Raw genomic sequence first — 24,004 nt, 5'->3', positions numbered from 1 at the left:
ATTTATATTAGGCTACTTATTCATTTCCTTATGATTTAAAAAAGTCAATGTTTGCGAAATTGCGCGATCTTCAAAATATATTCCATATCACTCTGCATAATATAAGTAATTTGTACTTATTTTTCTGAACGTGTGTTACTTATATCTTTATTATGAGGGGGAAAAAATGCAAAAGTAAATGTTTACATTAACTTCAATTTTAATGTGCATCCTATGTTCTTAAGTAGTTAAAATTGAGATTTGGCATTTAGTATGTGAGGAAATGAGGTAGAATAAAAATTAGGAGACGAAGGTTGGGGTTATTGTTGTTTTTGTTAACTTTTATTTTGCAAATCATTGAAAAAATACAATTTTGAATGAAAATCAGTATGTGTTAGAGAAATAACTGTGCCAAAACAGTTTTCTTTGCATTTCAGTAGATTTAGGAGGTTTACACCCCCCCCCATTAAAATAAATAAATAAACAAATAAATAAACAAAATTTCTGACTCCGTGGCGTCCTTCATGTCGGGGAATTCCGGCAAGAAATTCTAGCCACTTATACCCCTGCTTCAGACAGTGCAGTCTAGCAACTTGACTCATTGGTAGAGAATAAAGTGTTACAGGGCTGCTTACTATGTTAATTACCCCACTGTGTCTTCAGTGGGACGTAAGTTTGAAACAGATTGCTCACGGATCATAGATAATGTACTGTAACTACAGTACTTGGGAGGAAACACTTACATGAAAAATATAAATTCATGACATACAAATAGCCTACAGAGGGCAGTGGGCTGCTGTGTTAGCAGTATCGTGACGTAGGGACTAAACACGAAGAAGAACCGTCACCCCAGCAGCAAAGATGGTGAATGACAAGGTCGGTTGCGTTAATTATATTAGATGATATCAAATGATATTTATTGAAAAGAAAAATCACCTTGCATTAATGAAATAGCCAAATAGAATCAAAAATCGCCGCTGACTTTAAGAAACTTTTTGTACATGGTATGGCGTAGCTTCGTTGGATAAAGTTAGCTATCACACAACGATGCGGTTCGATAAAGCTTTCCCATTTTTGTAAATGAATTTATTGAAATCTAAATATCAGATTATATTTGCTGATTACCTTTTCAAAGTCTGTCTACAAGGCACCATTACGGTATATGAACGACAACACAACAACAGTAACACTTTTTTCAGGCAATGTTTGCATTATAATCCCAGTTCATACAGTATTTTATCACACCTTGCAGTTGACGACTATATGTGTTGTACATACTGTATACTCTCTATATAGAGTCCTTTAGGCCAGTTGAAAGACTTGGTGGAACTGAAGGATCAGCTTGAGGACATCCAGAAACGTATGGAAGATGAGATCCAGGCCGGAGTTCCTGCTGTAAGTGTAGCCACAAACACGGAGACTTTTCTAAGGACTCATAATAATAAATAAATATAACTACAATCTTGTGTCATTGAATGTCATGGAAGGAACTTAAGATCCATTGAATGATAGATTATAGTTAATTTTTAAGAAACCACCCCCCCCCCCCTTAAAAAACGTCATTTTTTGGGTGTTTTATTATTTATTTATTTATTATTCAAGTTTTATTAAGTTTCTTAAATCCACTTTTTGATGACAGAAAATGCCATTAATACTTTTTAGTCCCACCTTGTGCATTTCATTCTGCTTTGGCAACAAGGAGCAGGATAATACCGTTTCATTTAGTGCAGTACTGTTCGCTAAAGATAAAAAATAAATGCCTGTGACAGCATCATCTGATTGATTTGTTCAAATATCCTTGTAAAGAGATTCCACAATGTAGCAGCACTTCAAATTAGGGACACAACCAGACACACATTGTGAACATATGACAAAAACTATGGCACATTTTCGTCTCATTCTCGTCTCGTCAGACGAAAACTGGCATTCGTGTTGTTATGTTTTAGTCTCCCAATAACATTTTTAGCTCGTTATCGTCTCGTCATTGTCATGAAAAAAAGTCAATGAAATATTTTCGTTATAACCGTCGTTGACGAAAACAACATTGCTACAAAGAAGAGTAGCCTAATTTAATTTTTCTGGTTACTCCAACACCACGTGAATGCAGCATTAATATTACGGTGCAAATTACATCTTCTGTTCTCATGAATTGTGAATTGAAATGGTTGAACTTTACTCTTTACGTATCAGGCAGTTACCTCCTCTGTTCGCAACTTGAAGTAGCAGATTAGCGGCCATCTTTTAGCTAACTGGCTTTGAACACAATGACAATTACATGCGATTTGAGCTCAAGAGCTTTGTCTAATATTGTGTTATATGATATGTGGTATTTGAACTGTATCAATACCGATGCTATTTATTGCTATTTTTTATATAAGGCGGAAAACACTCAGGTGACCTGAAGTTCCGCTCTGAGACCCCCAATTTGGCCAACTTTCAAAATTGTCCGATATGCATGTGTGATACATCATTGGAAAGCTTAAAATCTCAATTTTCTGGGGGAAGAAAAATTTTGAACAGGAGGGCATTTAAAAAAAAAAAAAATTTTTTTTAAACAGCAAAACCCTATTTGGAGGTTCGAGCAAACGAGAGCAGAATTACAGACGCCATGACTTTAACGAGGTATTATCGCGCACTTATCTTTTTTTGATCCAAAAACTCCATGTAGCATGTATCACTGAGTGTCAAGACACAGCTGTGAATGGCCACAGCTTGACTTTTTGGGGATCTTATGGGTGAAACATGGTAATATAGCAAGGGTCGTGATGCAGAAATCGCAGACATCAAGGAGTGGTTGAGATTTTCTTTTTCATATATTTACCCTTATAAATGTTTTTTTTCTCCATTTTTGTTTGTTTGGATCGATTATTTATCATGGAACACATCGGAGAAAATGCGACAGTAACAAAAAAAATACAATTAAGCGATAGTTATAAGGTAGATATCGGTGACTGTTTTACAGACGCCATTTTTTTCATTGTGATATAATTTGTTTAAAAGTTTAAAATATGTGAGTGAATAATTTTTGTTTTTTTTTTTTCTAAACGAAATATGACACATCAATTAATGATTCTAAGCTAAAAACGACAGACCTTTTGAATAATAAATATAATTAATTACCTTCGTTTTATGGCTGGGTTGAAACAAAAGTGGTTGCGCGACGTCTGTAAACGGGGGTTTTCAGGGTAAAACGGACAAATTAAAAATAGTTTGGGGGCTTAATGTGCCATGAATCTGCTATGGCAGCATATAGACATATTTTTCTATCTAACACAACAGTTGTTTTGGCTTAGAATAAAGCAGTTTCCTTTAGAGAGGAGTGCAAGAGCAGAAACTGCTTTTACAGTCTTGTCTGTGTTTTCCGCCATAACTAAAATGAATAGAATCAATCTGTATGAATTAATTGCCTATCTTTGGGAGAAAACCTTTAACAATTTTCTATGTGTGCTCTGTTCATCATAATTTCCTGTTGTTTTACAAGCATTTTATTTGTGACTGCAGTCCCTATAATCTGTAGCAAGATGTATTATTTTGATTTTGATTTGACTCAAACAGCATTACTCTTGTAAATGGATATTAGAGAGTTCTTTGCTCCTTTCAAGGATAAATCAGCAAAGAGGAATGAGAGACATAAGTTACTTAGGCAACATAAACTACTTTTAGGTCACAACTTACAGTTGGAAAACACTGATTAATTGCATAACAGTTACAGTGATATATCCCCATTTCTGTCCAGACAAAGTAGAGCAGCAGAGTGTAGGAAGAGGTGAAGGAGAGATGGAAGTTGATGAGCATGAGCAGAGGTGAATTGACTATCAACAAGGGATGTCCCTGTTTTGACTTTTAATACTGATGGCTGAAAAACAAAAACACTGTCACTTTTTTTATTTTATTTTTTATTTTACAGAAACTTGTATTTCGGTTTGATTTTATATAAACAGTCATGTGAAAAAATTAGGACACTGCATGAAATACTCAGTTCTTAATTAAGAAATGTTCACATATTAATGTCTGATCTTGTTTTTCCTCTATCTCTGGAAAAGAAAGTAATTTCATTGCAGGTAAACCACAAAAATTAACATTGTTTTACGCATTAAACCAAATATATCAACAAAAATTCATGTTCTAACTGAGGAAAACGCTAGGACACCCTACCACCTAATAGCTAGTGTTACCCCCTTTGGCTGAAATAAGTTCAGTGAGAAGCTTTTTGTAGCCATCTACCAGTCTTTGACATAGGTCTGAAGAAAGTTTGCCCCACTCCTCAACGCACAATACTTTCATCTGTGATATGTTTGAGGGGTTTCTTGCATGTACAGCCCGTTTCAAGTCACCCCACAGCATCACAATGGGATTAACATCCTGGTTTTGACTCGGCCATTCCAGGACTCTCCATTTCTTCCTTTTCAGCCAGTCCTTGGTGGATTTACCAGTATGTTTTGGGTCATTGTTATGTTACAGGGTCCAGTTTTGCTTCAGATGTATTTTTTCACAAATGATCTCACATGTTCCTCAAACACCCTCTGATACGTGATAGAATTCATGGTGGATTCTATGATGGTGAGCTGGCCAGGTCCTGCTGCAGCAAAGCATTCCCAAACAATGACTTTTTCACCTCGATGCTTCACAGTTGGTATGAGGTTCTTTTCCTGGAATGCTGTATTGGGTTTACGCCAAACATGTCTTCTGTTCTGGTCTCCAAATCATTCAATTTTAGATTCATCTGTCCAAAGAACATTATTCCAGAAGTCCTGGTCTTTGTCTACATTCACTCTCGCAAACTTTAGTCTGGCCTTCATGTTTTTGGAGAGCAAAGGTTTGCTACTTGGACACCTCCCATGAAGGTTAAACTTGTGAAGTCTCCTGATTGTAAAGGCATGCACTTTCATATCAACAGTAGCAAGAGTCTGCTGTAGGTCTCGTGATGACATTTTAGGGTTTTTGGAGACTTCTTTTAGCATCTTGCGGTCTGCTGTTGGGGTGAACTTGCTTGGACGGCCAGACCTAGGCATGTTGGCAGTTGTCATGAATGTCCTCCATTTGTAGACTATTCTCTGGACAGTGGAGTGGCGGATTTTATATTCTTTTGAGATCTTTTGAAATCTTTACCAGACTCATACGCGTCTACAATCTTCTTACTGAAGGCCTCAGACAGCTCCTTTGATCTCACCATGGTGTCTTCACTCATTTCAACCGTCAGGGGCACACCAAACTAAGTTTGAGGTGTAAATAGGGCAAGCCTCCTTCAAAACACTGGTTAATGATGTTCTAAAGATGTGCACCTGTGTGTGATTTTAGCCATTTTAAGTGGGATTGAATGTTGGAGCGTCCTAATTTATTCAACACAATTTGGATTTATTTAAAATTACATTTTACAGAAAGTTTGAAAGAATTTTTTTTTTTTCAGTTTTAATTGCTTAGTTCTATTACTTGAATATCTCAAGATTGTTAAAATTGATATTAAATATCCATATGACGAAATATGTTAGAAAACACACAGGCTTCCATAGGGTGTCTTAATTTTTTCACATGTAGTTTAAAGCCCCATTTCTGACTTTTTATGATAGATAACTGAATTTTTTTTTTTTTTGCCCGCTCACCATTGCCTCAGTACTGTATTAGGGCTTGTGACGCCCCTGACATTAACTCTGAGTGGCAATAAACAGCTTCAAGCTGTCAACTCAGTGTTTTTAAGTATTGTTCACAGTATCTACCATACTGCTTATTTGTAAAATGAGTTCTGTCAAGTCGCTACCACCATACAGTGATCATTTGTTAAGTTTTCACTTGCAAATCAAAGCACAAAAAAAAAAAATAATGAGGGAGACAGTTTGTATCTCAATGTACATTAACATCAACATTTACTTTGACTGATCCAGCGCCCATTTCGTCTTTGTATTTTACTCAGGGTGGCAGTCTACTGGCTTCCCCTTTTTTGAAGGGCTTCCTGGCTGGATACCTGGTGGCCAGGTTCCGCTCGTCAGCGCTGCTGGGCGCTGTTGTTGGGACGTGCACAGGAATCTACGCTGCGCAGAACTATAAGATTCCTAATGTGGAGAATACGGTAAAAGACTACATCAGCAGCTTGAGAGGAGGACGCCAATGACAGAGAATAATAAAGGTGTATACGATCTGTGTTTTGTTCAGCCCCTTCTAGTCAACTATTGTTTCTTGGTTGCACTGTTTTGGGACGATCAATCTGTACTGGTCTATCACTTTTTTGTGTAGTTATGCAGGAATATGTGGATCCACAGGTGTTTATTATAGGTCAACATACAAAAAAAACCTTTTTTTTTCATTTTTGTGTCTGTAATAATCTATCTAAAATGTTTACATTATGCAAACTGAATCTGCCCAAGTATAAAAAATGTTGCTGATACTTATATAAGTGCCTTCTTTGGTGTGCTGTGCAATAGCCTTTCTTGTTGGGATTTGTTTGCTCATTTTAATATGCTGGAATTTTCAGATTAAATGCAATTTTTGTCTCCATTTTTGACTGGAAAGCACCAGGAAAATATTTTGTCCTTAGAATTATTCCTTTGCAATTTTTGGTTTTGCATGCTTGCCTTTTCTTATAGAAATTTTTGTTCATATTTATGAATCACCTCGGGGATCAGTATATATTTTGGAATAAATGCGAAGCTGGTTAGTTAATTGTGTTGCATCTCATTTTTGTCAATTAAACATGTTATATCAATATTTGTGTTGTTGCTTGTTCTGATTTATTCAAGGGAACTGGGAAACTAGTAGGTATTTGACTAAATTTAATGGCGACTTTGACTTAGGGATAGATAAACACAGGGGTGAAAGTGGGCCAGAACGGTCAGGACCGCAGTTCCGGTGTAAGATTCAGGGCCGGAACGCGGTTCCGGTATAAGATTCAGGGCCGGAAAACTGTTCTGGTATCCGGTGCTTTGATTCCGAAAATATGACGGCAACTGTCAAACTTTGTAAAAAAAAAAAAATATATATATATATACAAGGCTGCCACACATGCTTTTAATCTCCAAGAAGAAAACAATACCAACATCAGATTTACATACAAAAGTATCTTTGTTATTAAAAAAAAAAAGTAAATGTTTACATTAACTTCAATTTTGATATTCATCCTATGTTTTTAAGTAGTTAAAATTGAGATTTAGCATTTAGTATGTGAGGAAATGAGGGAAAATAAAAGTTAGGAGATGGAGGTTGGGGTTATTGCTGTTTTTGTTCACTTTTATTTTGCAAATCATTGAAAAACACAATTTTGAATGAAAATCAGTTTTTGTATGTGTTATAGAAATAACTAACCCCCCCCACCCACCCAAAAAAACAAAAACAAAAAAAAAACACTTCTGGCTCCGTGGTGACGTTCACGTCGGTGAGTTCCGGCAAGAAATTCTAACCACTTTCACCCCTGGGTAAACATTTTGAAAAGTATTCTACATTTTCAAATTATATCATTTTACAGATAACGTAGAAGGTGGCATGGATTTCTCTTTCTCGCTATTCCCATTAGCGTCGTAAGGGGGAGCCAACGTGAGTTTTTAACCAGGAATGCTTCTTAATTTCGGGAGAAGAAGTCTGGTTTTCATTAGTGTTTGTCATCAACCGGTGAATTTCATGTCGTAAAAGATGTAAATTCACAATGAACTAAATGTTAATTGTCTAGCCTATGAAGAAAACGTCGAGCGAGAACGTCGAGTACAAGTCCTCCTTTGCCGTGACAACAGTAAGCTAGTGAAGCGCCAAATTTGAAATGAGCTCGGATACTTTGACTAGCGAATGATAGCAAACTTTGAATGAGCTAAGAAAAAAAACAGAAGACTTTATTTAGCACCAAGTATCATCATATCTCTCTACATAATCATCCTCTGAGGAAATGAGCCGAAGAGCAAGAACCACTGTCAACGTGGACTATGTGGATTTGGATTCAGACGAAGACAGGTGAACATTTCATATTTTAGCATGTATAATATATCAGTGTCTTGTACTGTGTTATCCTAATATTCCGTTACATCAGTGTTTGCACGCAAGCAGTTTAGAAATAGGATAATTACAACGATTTCCCCCCCAATATGGAGCCAAGGCATGGTTTTTACGTTATTATTATCTCACACCTGTTTAAAAATGGCAAATTTGTGCTTAAAGCAACACTAGGTAACTTTTCAACCTTTATAAAATACTTTCATAACATTTGTGATATGTCTACTGACAACTAGTTGAATGACGCCTCTTTTATATCTTGAGGTGGTCTATCACTTTCACTGCTACTAATTACAGTGCTGGTCAAAAGTATGGAGGAAGTCGGCGTGATGTCACGATGACGTCACCTCGCTTAGCAACGTGTCGCCATCTTGTGAAGGGGGAACGCACAGCTAAACATTCCATAGACAAACGTCTGAAATTCATATATTTCAGGTGTGTTTTGCGTAGAGCTGAAACGAGTACTCGAGTAACTCGAGTTTAAAAACTCATCCGAGTAATTTTATTCACCTCGAGTAATCGTTTATTTTGACAGCTCTAAGCATCACGTTTTGCTCGGACTACTTTTAATGCGGGACAACGCGCTGTCACGTGCGGAGAGGAGGAAGGGAAAAAAAAAAAAACTTACTGCAGCCGACAGCTGCCACAAACGACGCCGACCTTGCTAAATACTAGCCCACACGATGCTACATTGGTAACAGGTATGTTGAACTAGATGCGCAATGACAGACTCGGCCGCGTCTGGGCAGCGTGAGTAAACAGCCGCCATCTTAAAGCAGTAGAGCGCTAATAAATAAGATTAACGTAACTGTCACTACTAGCTCACGTAACGTTAGCCCTGCGGAGGGCTAGGTTTCAATTAATTACGACAACTGTCGATGCGTGGCTAACGTGTCTTACATATAGGCTTTAACATAACATAGCATTGTGGAGTGATGAGGGTGTAAATTAAAAACTTAATCATGCTAACTATCAATTTTAGCTCAGTAGTCATTGCTGGATAAAACACCTAGTAGCACTGGTCCCTAATGTGCTCCAATACAGCCTGTATCATACATTTATTTTGAACACTGCAAAAACTCAAAATCCTATCAGGACTTACAGTTTAGACTAACTTAAAACTTAACTAGAACTTAAAAATGGCTTGACACAAAGAGAAATTCAATCACAACACGTGGGAAAAAAATCTTTTAAGTGATGGATGTTATCAAGCGTAACGGCATTTTTAGGTAAGATATATATATATACATACAGTGCCTTGCAAAAGTATTCGGCCCCCTTGAATCTTGCAACCTTTCGCCACATTTCAGGCTTCAAACATAAAGATATGAAATGTAATTTTTTTGTCAAGAATCAACAACAAGTGGGAAACAATCGTGAAGTGGAACAACATTGATTGGATAATTTAAACTTTTTTAACAAATAAAAAACTGAAAAGTGGGGCGTGCAATATTATTCGGCCCCTTTACTTTCAGTGCAGCAAACTCACTCCAGAAGTTCAGTGAGGATCTCTGAATGATCCAATGTTGTCCTAAATGACCGATGATGATAGATAGAATCCACCTGTGTGTAATCAAGTCTCCGTATAAATGCACCTGCTCTGTGATAGTCTCGGGATTCTGTTTAAAGTGCAGAGAGCATTATGAAAACCAAGGAACACACCAGGCAGGTCCGAGATACTGTTGTGGAGAAGTTTAAAGCCGGATTTGGATACAAAAAGATTTCCCAAGCTTTAAACATCTCAAGGAGCACTGTGCAAGCCATCATATTGAAATGGAAGGAGCATCAGACCACTGCAAATCTACCAAGACCCGGCCGTCCTTCCAAACTTTCTTCTCAAACAAGGAGAAAACTGATCAGAGATGCAGCCAAGAGGCCCATGATCACTCTGGATGAACTGCAGAGATCTACTGCTGAGGTGGGAGAGTCTGTCCATAGGACAACAATCAGTCGTACACTGCACAAATCTGGCCTTTATGGAAGAGTGGCAAGAAGAAAGCCATTTCTCAAAGATATCCATAAAAAGTCTCGTTTAAAGTTTGCCACAAGCCACCTGGGAGACACACCAACCATGTGGAAGAAGGTGCTCTGGTCAGATGAAACCAAAATTGAACTTTTTGGCCACAACGCAAAACGATATGTTTGGCGTAAAAGCAACACAGCTCATCACCCTGAACACACCGTCCCCACTGTCAAACATGGTGGTGGCAGCATCATGGTTTGGGCCTGCTTTTCTTCAGCAGGGACAGGGAAGATGGTTAAAATTGACGGGAAGATGGATGCAGCCAAATACAGGAACATTCTGGAAGAAAACCTGTTGGTATCTGCACAAGACCTGAGACTGGGATGGAGATTTATCTTCCAACAGGACAATGATCCAAAACATAAAGCCAAATCTACAATAGAATGGTTATAAAATAAACGTATCCAGGTGTTAGAATGGCCAAGTCAAAGTCCAGACCTGAATCCAATCGAGAATCTGTGGAAAGCGCTGAAGACTGCTGTTCACAAACACTCTCTATCCAACCTCACTGAGCTCGAGCTGTTTTGCAGTGAAGAATGGGCAAGAATGTCAGTCTGTCGATGTGCAAAACTGATAGAAACATACCCCAAGCGACTTGCAGCTGTAATTGGAGCAAAAGGTGGCGCTACAAAGTATTAACGCAAGGGGGCCGAATAATATTGCACGCCCCACTTTTCAGTTTTTTATTTGTTAAAAAAGTTTAAATTATCCAATAAATTTTGTTCCACTTCACGATTGTGTCCCACTTGTTGTTGATTCTTGACAAAAAATTAAAATTTTATATCTTTATGTTTGAAGCCTGAAATGTGGCGAAAGGTTGCAAGGTTCAAGGGGGCCGAATACTTTTGCAAGGCACTGTATATTCAGCCATTTTTTGTGGGAATATGTGTCTGAACCATTTTTTAAGAGCATTGTAAAAAAAGTTAGCATTTTATAGCATTTAAGCTAGCGAACATTTGCTATGTAAGTTGGCCAGTTGTTTCTTTTGTTGTACACAGATCCTCAATTATTTATTTTTTATACCGTTTGAGGCTCAGCTCAGGTGTTTACATTTTTTGTTTTTTATCTGATTATTCGAACTAACTAGTTCATCGATTAATCGACTACTAAAATAATCGATAGCTGCAGCCCCAGTGTTTAACAAGCTAAACGATGACTGACACATATGGGCCTTTGATCGTAGAGCTAGCAAGCTTCTCTGGCAAGATCAAAGTGACAAACCTGTCAATCATTGGTAACTTTAAGTACCAAACCAGCTGGCCAGCTTGGCTGCACTGCTTAGGAGGACGGAGGATGAGAGACTGTGGCACTGTGCGAGCATGAAGCTGAAAAACATAAATATATTTTTTAATTAACAACCTTTTCACCCGATTCCGATCCTCTGAAAAATGGCGCGATTAGTCCGATTTCCAATCATGTGATCGGGACATCTCTAATACAAGTGTAAGCTCATTTACCACTAAACACTAAGTATTTTCCAAATTAGTACAAGTTATTCACACATCTTCAACTTAATGTCAAATGTTTATTATCAGACTGCAAAATATTGTATGTATATCACTGCCCACAGTAGTCATGGTGACAATGAGGAAGAATGGAAACCACCTCAGCCAAAGGCCCCAGTCCCCAGTGCCTCAGCTACAGAGAAGAAGAGATCCACCAAGGGACCCTCAAAAGCCAGAGTGCCGAAAAACAAGAGTCCCAAGACGACCACAAAAAAAACTAAATCTTGGCTAAAACAGGAGAAACTTGAAAACCAAGTAAATGTTCAGACTGGAAATGTCAAAACAGACTCAATTGAAGGTGAACCAAGCTTCAAAACAAAACAGGAGGTATGATCAAAGTTTCAACGGATTGTTTTGCTAAATGGCTCTTGGTAACTCAACTTTTCTACTGCAGAGGATTTCATTCACCATTGCAAAATCAGATGCATGCGCCGTGGGAGGCCCATCATGTGCCAATTTGACTGCAAAGAAAGAAGAAGAAGAGGATGACTACACCTTCGATGAACCTGTGTTGAAGAAGCAGAAGACAGGCTTACAGTCATCTGTCCCATCAAAACAGTCACAAGCGTCTATGAAAGGGGAACATGATATGAACTGGGACCTGATCGAGGTACATCACCACATATGTTTTGGTGAACCTATGCAGTGTTGTTTTTGTCAATGTTAACGATAACGAAAATATTTCGTCAATGAACAAAAATTTTTTCATGACGATGACGTGATGACGACGAGCTAAAAACGTGTCTTGGGAGACTAAAACATAACGAGACGGATGCCAGTTTTCATCTGACGAGACAAGAACAAGATGAAAATTCACCATAGTTTTCGTCATTAGTTCATAATATGTAAAGTTTTCTAATCGTATGTGTGGTTAGCACGCATCGTAGCAGTGTTTGGTCTAGGTGTTTGCTAAAGGTGTGTGAAATTTCCGATTCTTCGATTATTTGCCATTCGGCCGCTGAAGATTCAAGAACGATTCGCAAACGTCCGTATTCCGATTATTTAAATATGCTAAGTAAAGCAGAACTAAAACACAGTCAGTGCGCTCTTCGGGACGCAATGAGGAACAGACAGAGTGTAAACATCCACAACTCATGCCGCTAGATAAAAAAAAAAAAACACCAACAGCCGCTACAGACAACGCCCAGTTGCTACAAATGTCGCCCACATTACTACAAACTATGCCCACATAATGCTACGCTAGATATCAAGTACCGTATTGGCCCGAATATAAGACGGCCCAGATTATAAGACGACCCCCTCTTTTTCAAGAGTCATGTTTGAAAAAGGACTTTTTGAACACCAAATTAATTTTTATACACAAAATAATTACAGTACATCCGAAACAAATGATTATAACAATATATTTGAGAAAAAAAGCATGTTATTTTGCCTCATTCAAATCTTAATATCTGAACATTTAAATATGTAAACTAAAGTGCAATCACATTTGTAAATGAATGGCTTCTGGTTTTTGAAATGTAAATAAACCAATCTATTGTGATAAAACAACAAATTTGCAATAACTGCATTAACTATCAAAGTGAAGTCTAACTGTAACTGTCGTCTTGAAACAAATCTGAATAAGGAAAAACATTGCAATAAGAAATTGCAAATTGGTTAAAACTTGAGAGAAGCTGAGATCTTGTCATGACAGAACATTGCTTCAATGATATCTGGCGCCATCTAGCGTCGTGAATGGGTATAATGTCTATACCGCGAATATAAGACGACCCCCTCTTTTTCACTCTTATTTCAATGCAAAAAACACAGTCTTATATTCGGGCCAATACGGTATGTAGAACTAGATGCGAGATGACAGACTCGACGGCTTTAGCACATGTATAGAAAACTAGATGCAAAATGAGACTCGCCGGCGTTAGTAAACAACTGCCATCTTAAGGCATTAGACTTCTCAGGAAGGCTCTGTTGTGGCGAACCTTCTAAGCGAACATAATGAACTTTTTATCTAAAATCCTCCTAAATCAGCAAAATGTTGACTTGAATCTATCTTTGAATTATGAAACGGTTTTAAAACTTGTCGAAAGTAGACAGAAGGGAAGTTATGGGATACTGGGAGCAATTTTAACAACTTCAACGGTTGATTCCCAACATTAAATTAATTGAAGGTAGTTTAAAGTTGCTGATACAGAATGGGCACTTGAGTAGTTTATTTACTGTTTTGAACTGTTAACTTGAGGCTGAAATGGTAGTTTATCTAAGCCTTAGAGGATTTTTGTACTATTTTTGTAACTAATGTACGAAACATTTAAAGCAGCTAATAGCTGAGGGGGTGCGTGTGGGGGTGGGGTTCTGCATCAATAATCGAATCGTAGCCTCTGAATCGTAATCGAATTGTGATGTGCCCCAAGATTCCCACATCTAGTGTTTCCTACAGTGCCTTGCAAAAGTATTCGGCCCCCTTGAATCTTATAAAATAATGTACTGTTTTCCTGCTGAGTGTGTATTATGATCACGAAGATGGTGATGTCCTTGTACACTCTAGAATCATTTGTTCGTCTGTCAATCTTCATTTGAAATTTTTGGAAAACATTTATTTATTCATGTACTAAAACTTTCGAAGTTAACAGGCGAACACATTTTAAGTCATTGTCGATTTAAACGAGGCGAAATTCTTCTGAGGTTTCGTAGACTAAAACAAGACGAAGACGAGCACATTTTGAAATGGCTAAAATATGATTAAATAAGTATTTTCGACGAAAATTAAAAGGGCTGCCAAATACAACACATACCTATGTCTGCCTTTTGCCACCGTGACTATAGGGTTTTGCGATATTTTTTTTTCTGTTAAAACTCAATTTCCCTGTTAATGCTGATACTAGAATTTTGGTGTACATCACTACATTGTGAAAAGCACGTGTGTCTGCTCAGGTGCTGTCCATCCAGACGTGCGTGGAGCGCTGGGTATGTGCCAACGTTGTCAAGTTGCTACGCGAGGAGAACACAGTGCCCTTCATGGTGCGCTACCGCAAGGAGATGATCAATCATATGGACGCCGACGCCGTACGCGATGTCCAGTTGGTGTACGAAGAGCTATGGTGAGGGGTGTAAACAAGTTCTTAAGAGGCTTAGTATTCACATTCCTAATTCAGAAATTTGTAGAATTTCTTCAGGAAAAACTATTTTCAACCTTGTCTAAAGACATCTAATGGCGGTGGAAGCATCAACATTTCAATGTTAGATTTCATTTGCTGCTAAATAGTTTATCTTTTATATGTGTTTTTAAATATGTAAATGTTTTTATTATATTAACTGCCTTTTTTCTAGACGTCTTGACGAAAGTAATGATGGATTTTCTTTCTAGGCTGCATATATTGTCTTTGACAGTAGGTGGCGCCATCTAACCATTTGGTAGCGTTGGCTGTAAATGTATCGTTTCAGGGGTCACAGCAGCAATATTCCCTTATGTCCACGTATCAAGTCGTCTTGATATGCATGTCACTACAACAATATAAAAGTTATTGAAAAATTTAAAAATCAGCATTGATACGAATGGATACTTTTCGGTAAATTCAAGTATTGAAGAATAACTCCATTTAGAATTAAGGCAAAATTGAAAACTGAATTATTATTAATAATAATACTAATAACAATAATACATTTTATTTCTAGAGCGCTTTTCAAATACCGCAAAAGGCCAGTTAAAGATCGTAAACCATTTCTCCCCTGCAAAATATAAAATTTAAATTGAGAACTAAATGTATACTTTGTTAAACTATTATAATTACTAATTTGTATCTTTGCGTAGTGCTTTGGTAAAGAAGACCCAGTCTGTGGTAAACACTCTGAAGAAAGATGGCGTTTTGACTGCTGAGCTTGAAAAAAGCCTGAAGAGCTGCCGGACTGCTGATGAACTGGATCATGTGGTCAGAAAATACGTAGTTTATCTGGAATTAAATTGACCATAAAACCGAGCACGTTTTCATATGGATGTTATTTTTACAGTACACTCCTTACAAGAAAGGATGTAAGGTGACCAAAGTGCGCAAGGCCAAAGCGCTGGGCCTTGAGGCAGCTGCCACTGCCCTGATTGAGGCGCCACACACACTGGATTTAAGGAAATGGGTTAAACCTGAAACAGAGGGTATGACACACACATCTGTATGCACACAACTTTTGTTAAGGTTAGAATTTTGCTCAGATTTTGGCGAAGTGTATGTATCTATGGAAAAAAAACGTGTGTTACGGATCTCGAAGACAAACTAAAGGTAACTCAATAGCCTCCCTTCGACACAGTTTCACTGATTGACATGAAACCTGGTGGTGATGTCTATCGTAACTAGGAGTCTGCAGTTATGAGAGTTTGACGTTATGATAACCTTAAGCAAAAATACCGCAGTTTCACAGCATCACGGTAGTGCAATTATAGCGCTAATGTGTTATTTTGAGATGTATGGGTTAAAATAAACACATTTTCCATTGAATAGGATTTTTTTTTATTTTTCACAACATTTGAAAATTGGAACATCAACATGAATATAATGTAAAAATAAATAACTGAAATATTTTGCGTAAAACACATACCACTACTACTATTAATATTGATTAGTTGAATATTAATGGAGAGCGAGAGAAAGAAACAGAGCGCTTGTGAATAACTTGTATCATAATTTACACATTTGACGCACACACCTACACTCTCTTAACATAGAAAGTCGCCAGATGAAAATGTTGTTTTGAACAGATGTGTACAATTGCGGAAGACAGCAAAAGTAGGCCAATTGTAGAAAGGAAACTAGTCAGCCGTCTTGACATGCTAGCTAGCCATGTTATCTGCCTTGTTATCAAGCTTTCGGTATAGTATATTTTTAACATCGCTTGACAGAATAAATACAGTGGGGCAAATAAGTATTTAGTCAACCACTAATGTTGCAAGTTCTCCCACTTGAAAATATTGGAGAGGCCTATAATTGTCAACATGGGTGAACCTCAACCATGAGAGACAGAATGTGGAAAAAAAAACCAGAAAATCACATTGTTTGATTTTCAAAGAATTTATTTGCAAATCATGGTGGAAAATACGTATTTGGTCAATACCAAAAGTTCATCTCAGTACTTTGTTATGTATGCTTTGTTGGCAATAACGGCAGCCAAACGTTTTCTGTAACTCTTCACAAGCTTTTCACACACAGTTGCTGGTATTTTGGCCCATTCCTCCATGCAGATCTCCTCTAGAGCAGTGATGTTTTGGGGCTGTTGTTGGGCAACACGGGCTTTCAACTCCCTCCACAGATTTTTCTATAGGGTTAAGATCTGGAGACTGGCTAGGCCAGTCCAGGACCTTGAAATGCTTCTTACAAAGCCACTCCTTTGTTGCCCTGGGATCATTGTCATGCTCAAAGATCCAGCCACGTCTTATCTTCAATGCCCTTGCTGATGGAAGGAGATTTTCACTCAAAATCTCTCGATACATGGCCCCATTCATTCTTTCCTTTACACAGATCAGTCGTCCTGGTCCTTTTGCAGAACAACAGCCCCAAAACATGATGTTTCCACCCCAATGCTTCACATTGGGTATGGTGTTCTTTGGATGCAATTCAGTATTCTTTCTCCTCCAAACACGAGAACCTGTGTTTCTAGCAAAAAGTTCTATTTTGGTTTCATCTGACCATAACACATTCTCTCAGTCCTCTTCTGGATCATCCAAATGCTCTCTAGCGGACCGCAGACGGGCCTGGACGTGTACTTTCTTCAGCAGGGGGACACGTCTGGCAGTGCAGGATTTGAGTGCATTGTGTTACTTATTTTACTTATATATACTTATATATACTTAGTATACTTATATATACCTTTGTTACTGTGGTCCCAGCTCTCTGTAGGTAATTCATTAAGTCCCCCTGTGTGGTTCTGGGATTTTTGCTCACCGTTCTTGTTATCATTTTGACGCCACGGGGTGAAATCTTCCATGGCCCCTCCCGAGATCGAGGGAGATTATCAGTGGTCTTGTATGTCTTCCATTTTCTAGTAATTGCTCCCACAGTTGATTTCTTTACACCAAGTGTTTTATCTATTGCAGATTCAGTCTTCCCAGCCTGGTGCAGGTCTACAATTTTGTCTCTGGTGTCCTTCGACAGCTCTTTGGTCTTGGCCATAGTGAAGTTTGGAGTGTGACTGACTGAGATTGTGGACAGGTCTTTTATAACGATAATGAGTTAAACCAGGTGCCATTAATACAGGTAACGAGTGGAGCCTCGTTAGACCTTGTTCGAAGAAGTTAGACCTCTTTGACAGCCAGAAATCTTGCTTGTTTGTAGGTGACCAAATACTTATTTTCCACTCTAATTTGGAAATAAATTCTTTAAAAATCAAACATTGTGATTTTCTTTTTTTTTTTTTTTTTTTTTTTCCCACATTCTGTCTCTCATGGTTTAGGTTTACCCATGTTGACAATTACAGACCTCTGTAATCTTTTCAAGTAGGAGAACTTGCACAATTGGTGTTTGATTTAATATTTATTTGCCCCACTGTACGCTGGAGTGAACTCTCGTAGCTAGTGGGAAAAGTTGACACATGACAGCGTTTAATTACATTAAATTTGTGTAAAGTGATGGATGATGGTCACGTAAATGCGAAATCATGCTTGAGGTCCTGCTGTCTTTCTTTTTATGAGCCGCGGCCGTCTGTTTCTTCTCGCTAGCCGAAGTACTCCCATACTAGGGACTTTGTCTGTTTGGGGGGGGGAAGCTCAAGTGTGTGTGTACAGACACAGGACAGAGCAACAACTGGATGGGGAGGGGTGAACGCTGACGCTCCAAGCCACGGATTTTTCGCTGCATTTCTGGGACATAAAAAAATGTCTAATACCGAATTACAGTATGATAGACAATTGTAGTGGTTTTGAAACCGGGATTTTTTCATACCACGGTAAACCTTGAAACCGGTAACTGGCACATGCCTAATCATAACATTAAGTAGGAAAAGTGTCAATGCCTGGCAGCCATTTTGGGTCGTACTTTGACAAAATCTTACTGGTGAATTCGAATGAGCCCAATCAGACTTAAATAAAAATGGATCCACTTGTTAATTATACCTTCTGTCAATGAATAATTAAGGGTGCGACAAAATATCGAAATGGTGATAAATTGTGATAGTTTGCATCCCAAAAGGTTATCGATATGCTCATGCCACAAATCGATTTATCGTTTTAAAAAGTTATTGATGTTTAAAACACACTGGCGCCCAATCCATCAAGACTGAGAAGGGCAGCATGGCATCCATGTTTGATTGTAAGAGGCCGTTCCTCCTTTTCATTTTAATTCAAATTTTGATGTGTGTCAGGTCTCTCATCTGTGGAAGAGGTGTCAACCGGCGTGCTCCATATTCTGGCCTACACGATCGCCAAAGACCCTGAGACACTCGCCTATGTAAAAACATTGTGAGAGCGCATTCACACACACAATCACGTTAGCTCCTTCTTCTTTCCTCTTTTTTTAAATATCGCACCCCTACTGTAGATGCGAGAATGACAATGTGACCCTGCACTCATCTGTGACTAAGACTGCACTCAAGGAGAAAGAACAGGAGAAGTCGCAGGCAAATGACAAGAAAAACAAAAAGCAGGATCTTGACAAGTTTCACCTTTATTTCAACTTCACCAACGGCGTTGGGCGTGTCCAGCCTCATCAGGTATAGACACCTTCCTTGCTTGTAGGCAGTGTTGTTTTTGGCAGCCCCTTACCTTTTTGTCTTAGTCTCAGTCTTTTGGATGAAAATACTTTTTAGTCTTAGTCAGATTTTAGTCATTTCAAAATGTTTTTGTCTAGTTTTAGTCGATGAAATCCCATACAAATTTCGTCTAGGTTTAGTCGACAGTTACTCAAAATGTTTTCGGCTGTAAAATTCCAAAAGTAAACCTTTCCAACAATTTCGAATGAACATGATGATGAAGATGTAATATTTACAAATACAACAAATTACATCATCATGACTAGTGCAAGCAATTGCTTTGATAATAAACATTAGATTATTTCACTTAAAGTAAGGAATACTGCTGCAGTCATACTTAAAATTGCAATATGTCACATTCTATGTAAAATATTAAGTGGACTCAATTAAAAATAAAAATTGGTTACTTTGTAATTAATTAGGGCTGCAGCTATTGAATATTTTAGTAATCTAGTATTCTATTGAAACATTTCACCAATATTAAACCATTTATAGACAATGTCTTTATTGTAGATGACCATTGTTGAAACCAGCCAACAATTGCATCTCAGATGTGACTAGAAAACCAAAATATCACTGCTTTCACTCAAAATATTTCTCACCAAAAATGTCATTACACTTGATGACACACATCTAGGGCTGCAGCTATCGATTATTTTAGTAGTCGATTAATCGATGAACTACTTTGTCGAATAATCGAGTACCGTAATTTTCGGACTATAAGCCACTACTTTTTTACCTCATTTTGAATCCTGCGGCTTATAGTCCAGTGCGGCTTATTTGTTGATTTATTTGGGTTAATAGGTAACACTTCATTTGTCATAAGACTGTCATAAGACCGTCATAAATACGACACTACCGTGGGCATTACTGAATGCTAATGTCAGTAGGTGTCATCCGGCAAATTATGTCACTAACTCCATTATTTCCAGCTTGGACCTTTAACATCCATTCTAAAGTGAGATAATTTGCCAGATAACACTAAATGACATCTGTTATAAGCATGCATTAATGCTCATGATAGTGTTATGTCATAGTTATGATTGTCTAATGATAGTCTTATGGCGCCACTGTCAAATAAAGTGTTACCAAATACCATAACTAAAAATTGATGAAACAAGCGGAACAGTAACTGAAGAAATAATTACCAGAGAACATAAATTTTAATTGTTATTTACATCTGAAGTGCTGAAATGCATGCTAGGAGGCATGTTGGACAATAACAGTGTTGACAGCAGGTGGCAGCAGGGGTTTACTGTCTCTCGCAAGGGAGCAGGGATAGCCAAATGAAGCTTCTTGAAGCAATAAAGCTTTGCAGCCAATTGGTTCAAAGCTTCATGGTGGTTTATTAGGTCTTATGACAGTGATGTGATGCCGCTGTCAAATAGTATCATTCTTTCATTGTCCGAGCCGCTTATGTTACCAGTTAATATCTTTTGGTGTGAATATCCAATACAACAGTGAGGACAGCTGCGTCTTATAGTCCGGTGCGGCTTATCTATGAACAAATGCAGTTTTCTTGCCAAATTTGGTGGGTGGCGGCTTATAGTCAGGTGCACCTTATAGTGCGAAAACTACGGTAATCGGATAAGGAACATGAAAAATTAAAATACCTGAGCTGAGCCTCAAACGGTATAAAAAAATAAGCATCCATGGGACAACAAAAGAACAAGTGGCTAACTCACATAGCAAAGTCCGCTCGCTTAAATGCTGTAAAATGCTAACTTTTTTCTTTTCTTTTTTTTTTTTTTTTTTTTTTTACAATGCTCTTGACAAATGGTTCAAACACATACTCCCAAAAAAAACGGCTAAATATACTGTACCAATAAACTAAATTACGAATGCATTAAAAAAAACATTAGCTCAAACAAAAACTTTTGTTGGTCTCAACATGGAGTAGCTGGATTCAGCCAGGCAGACTAGAGGGCAGTGTATCCACTCAAATCAATAAAACTGAATGCAAACACTTTCAAAATAAACCATTACAACGCCACTTTAATTAAACGAATACTTGGAGCAGCAAAATTTAATTCAAATCTTTTTTTTTTCTAATCGAATACTCGAGTTAATTGATTAATCGTTGCAGCACTACACACATCACTTAAAAAATAGGTGTTTTTCCCACGTGTTTCAATTGAATTTCTATTTGTGACAAGCTTTTTTTAAGTTAGTCTAAATTGTAAGTCCTGATAGAATTTTCAGTTTTTGCATTGTTCAAAATAAATGTATGATACCTGCTGTATTTGAGCACATTTGGGACCAGTGCTACTTTGTCTTTTATCCATAGATGACTACTGAGCTAAAATTGACAGTTAGGTTTAGTATGTTTTTATTTTACATCCTCATCACTGTACAGCAGTGGTCTCCAACCCAGTCCTCAAAGGCCCACTGTGGGTCGCAGCTTTTGTTCCTGCCGATCAAGCACAGATAGTTGAACCAATGAGGTTTCTGCTAAAACAAGCAGCACCTGACTGCAATCAACTGATTGCACTTGTAAAACACTAGATTGGTGAAAAAGTGTCGTCATTTGTCTGGTTGGAATGAAATCCTGCACCCACAGCGGGCCTTTGAGGACCGGGTGGGAGACCACTGCCCTACAGCACTGTTTTTACAGATTAAATAAAGCCTGTATGAAATGACATGTTAGCCACGCATCGACAGTAGTCATAATGAATCGAAACCTAGCCTTCCGCAGGGCTAACGTTATTTTAGCAAAGTACAGTAACTTTAATCTTATTTATTAGCGCTACGTTAACTTAATTTTACCTTGTCCCGAGTTTCGCTCCTCCACTCTCGGAGTAAAGGGGGTGCCTTCGGTGGAGCTGCAGCATTGAAGACGTGCTGTAGTGTTATGCAAGTGCTGTCTTACAGGGAATACATGAAACAGTGTTTGTCATGGTGTCCAGCTTGAAATGCTCTCACACTTTTGACATTTTCTACTTTTTCTTGGTGCCTTTTCCTTTGCTTTTGCTTTTTACCTCTATATTGAAAACAAATATATCTGCCCCGTCTGTCTTCTTCCTGTATGCACGTGACGTCAGCGCGTTGTGCTGAATTAAAAGTAGTCCGTGCAAAATTAAACTATTCCTCGAGGCGGAGAAATTTCTCGAGAAATTTTTAAAATCGAGTTACTCGAAATATTCGAGTAATCGTTTCAGCTCTATAATTAATGTTGACGAATCGCATAACAGTCATTATCCCAAAAGTCACATTTTTAATTTAAAAGGATTTTAATGTATGATTGAATTAAGTAACCACGTTAACATACATATGTAAGTATTAACTCTGGGAAAAATGCATTTACTTTTACATTTGCATTCTTGAACTTAGAGGTGTGTTAGAATTGTATTTAAAAGCACATTTTGTTGTTATTATTGAATAAATACAGTAGGACTATGGATTATTTCAGTAGTTGATTAATCTATCAGCTAGTTACTTCGAAGAATCAAGTTAGGAACATTCAATGCATTGCGGAATAAATTTTAGTAGATGTAAAACAAAGGCTTGCTAAGATTGCATTTAAAATTACACTTTCAGTAGAGCATACAAAATACAATTCCAGCGTGTTTCTTCAAACAGCAGAATTGCACTTTTATTTATAAATAATTAGAATACCTGAAATTAACCTCAAACGATATAAAAAAATAAACAAATTAGGATCTAAGTACAACAGAAGAACAATTGGCTAACTTGCATAGCAAAAGTCCGCTAGCTTAAATGCTATAAAATGATGTTTTTGTTTTTTTTTTTCGTTTGTTTTGTTTACAATGCTAATAGCAATTCGTTGAAACACATATTCCCACACGAAAAAAATAACGGCTAAACATACCTATAAACTACATTACGAATGCATAAAAAAATATTAGCACAAACTAGGCCTGAACGATATTGGAAAAAACTATTGCTGCGATTTTTTGGGGGGGTTTGCGGTATTATATTGCGATATTAAAAAAAATATATATTTTTTAAAGAAATTTTCTCTAGATGACTTGAATGGCTGTTTGGAAAGACTTTGGATGACTCACAATGACCAGTGTACAGTGATCCCTCGTTTTTTCGCGGTTAATGGGGACCAGAACCCGCCCCCCAAATTTTTATTGTTTTGTGTGTGTGCTCAATGTATTTATTCAGATTTAGCACTGGAAAGAGATACATATATGGCATGTTTTTTTTCACTTTTTCCCCAAAGTATGATTTAAAAAAATAAATGGTTTCTAAGCACTTCAAATGTTATAATTATGATCAGTTTTAAACATATCTGTCCAACCAAATCATTTTTGAGCAAGAACAAAGTACTGTGGTAGAAAAATGCTTGGCTTTATTAAATACTTCTGTTTATCTACCTTAGCTGTGACTCTTGGTGGACATGTAGAAATTACAAACTCCTCATGATCACTTCTGGCATTTAATTAATATGTCTCAAACGTCTCCACACACATTCATTCCAAAGCGGCTTCCATGCAGAAACTGTTTAACAAGTTAAACGATGATTGACAGCTGCTGCGCTATGATGTCCGCTTCTTTGGCAAGGTCAAAGATTCCAGCATCGTTAACTTTGATAAGCAAGTGCTGCAGTGACTGTAAGGTTCAAAGACCTGGGAGAGGGAGGGTGTGAGGCTCTGCAGAACAGAAAGCAGGGCGTATGTGGATTAAAAAAAATAAAAACTATCGCACGTCCTTGCGATGGGACTAGCGCGCACGCACACATCGCGATGGCGATGTTTAAACGATATATCGTTCAGGCTTAGCTCAAACCAAAACTTAACTTATGTTGGTCTTAACATTAAGCAGTTGCTTTCAGCCATGTTAAATGAGTTATTTCATATTCACAGTTGCCACTAGA

The 24,004-nt window shown here is 37.7% G+C and overlaps 2 protein-coding genes across 3 annotated transcripts in view; both read left to right on the top strand.

The window, feature by feature from the left end:
• The first annotated feature begins 787 nt into the window (after positions 1 to 787).
• Positions 788 to 6,679, top strand: LOC130922720 (SLC35A4 upstream open reading frame protein-like). The gene is made up of 3 exons (XM_057847680.1): positions 788 to 855; positions 1,276 to 1,374; positions 5,888 to 6,679. Exons 1-3 carry the CDS (start codon positions 841 to 843, stop codon positions 6,083 to 6,085), a joined length of 312 nt encoding a protein of 103 aa, XP_057703663.1. The 5' UTR covers positions 788 to 840; the 3' UTR covers positions 6,086 to 6,679.
• An 827-nt stretch (positions 6,680 to 7,506) lies between these two features.
• srbd1 (S1 RNA binding domain 1) overlaps positions 7,507 to 24,004 on the top strand; it is a 110,904-nt gene continuing 94,406 nt past the window's right edge. The window contains exons 1-8 of one of the 2 annotated variants that reach the window (XM_057847676.1): positions 7,507 to 7,908; positions 11,544 to 11,802; positions 11,870 to 12,085; positions 14,368 to 14,534; positions 15,245 to 15,362; positions 15,442 to 15,580; positions 18,775 to 18,871; positions 18,951 to 19,122. In XM_057847676.1, coding sequence (XP_057703659.1) covers positions 7,844 to 7,908; positions 11,544 to 11,802; positions 11,870 to 12,085; positions 14,368 to 14,534; positions 15,245 to 15,362; positions 15,442 to 15,580; positions 18,775 to 18,871; positions 18,951 to 19,122 — 1,233 coding nt within the window. In that variant the 5' untranslated portion in view covers positions 7,507 to 7,843. Of the gene's footprint in view, positions 7,909 to 11,540; positions 11,803 to 11,869; positions 12,086 to 14,367; positions 14,535 to 15,244; positions 15,363 to 15,441; positions 15,581 to 18,774; positions 18,872 to 18,950; positions 19,123 to 24,004 lie in introns of both variants that reach the window. The other variant, XM_057847675.1, reaches the window with a different exon arrangement.

Source organism: Corythoichthys intestinalis, chromosome 10, assembly GCF_030265065.1.
Source record: "Corythoichthys intestinalis isolate RoL2023-P3 chromosome 10, ASM3026506v1, whole genome shotgun sequence".
NCBI lineage: Eukaryota > Metazoa > Chordata > Actinopteri > Syngnathiformes > Syngnathidae > Corythoichthys > Corythoichthys intestinalis.
Note: the sequence above shows the minus strand (reverse complement) of the source record. Positions and strands in the feature narration are given on the sequence as shown.

Excerpts from the sequence above, each read along its gene's own strand:
- LOC130922720 (XM_057847680.1), top strand. Across the intron at positions 1,375-5,887 it reads TCCAGGCCGGAGTTCCTGCT|GGTGGCAGTCTACTGGCTTC; the intron begins GTAAGTGTAGCC and ends TATTTTACTCAG.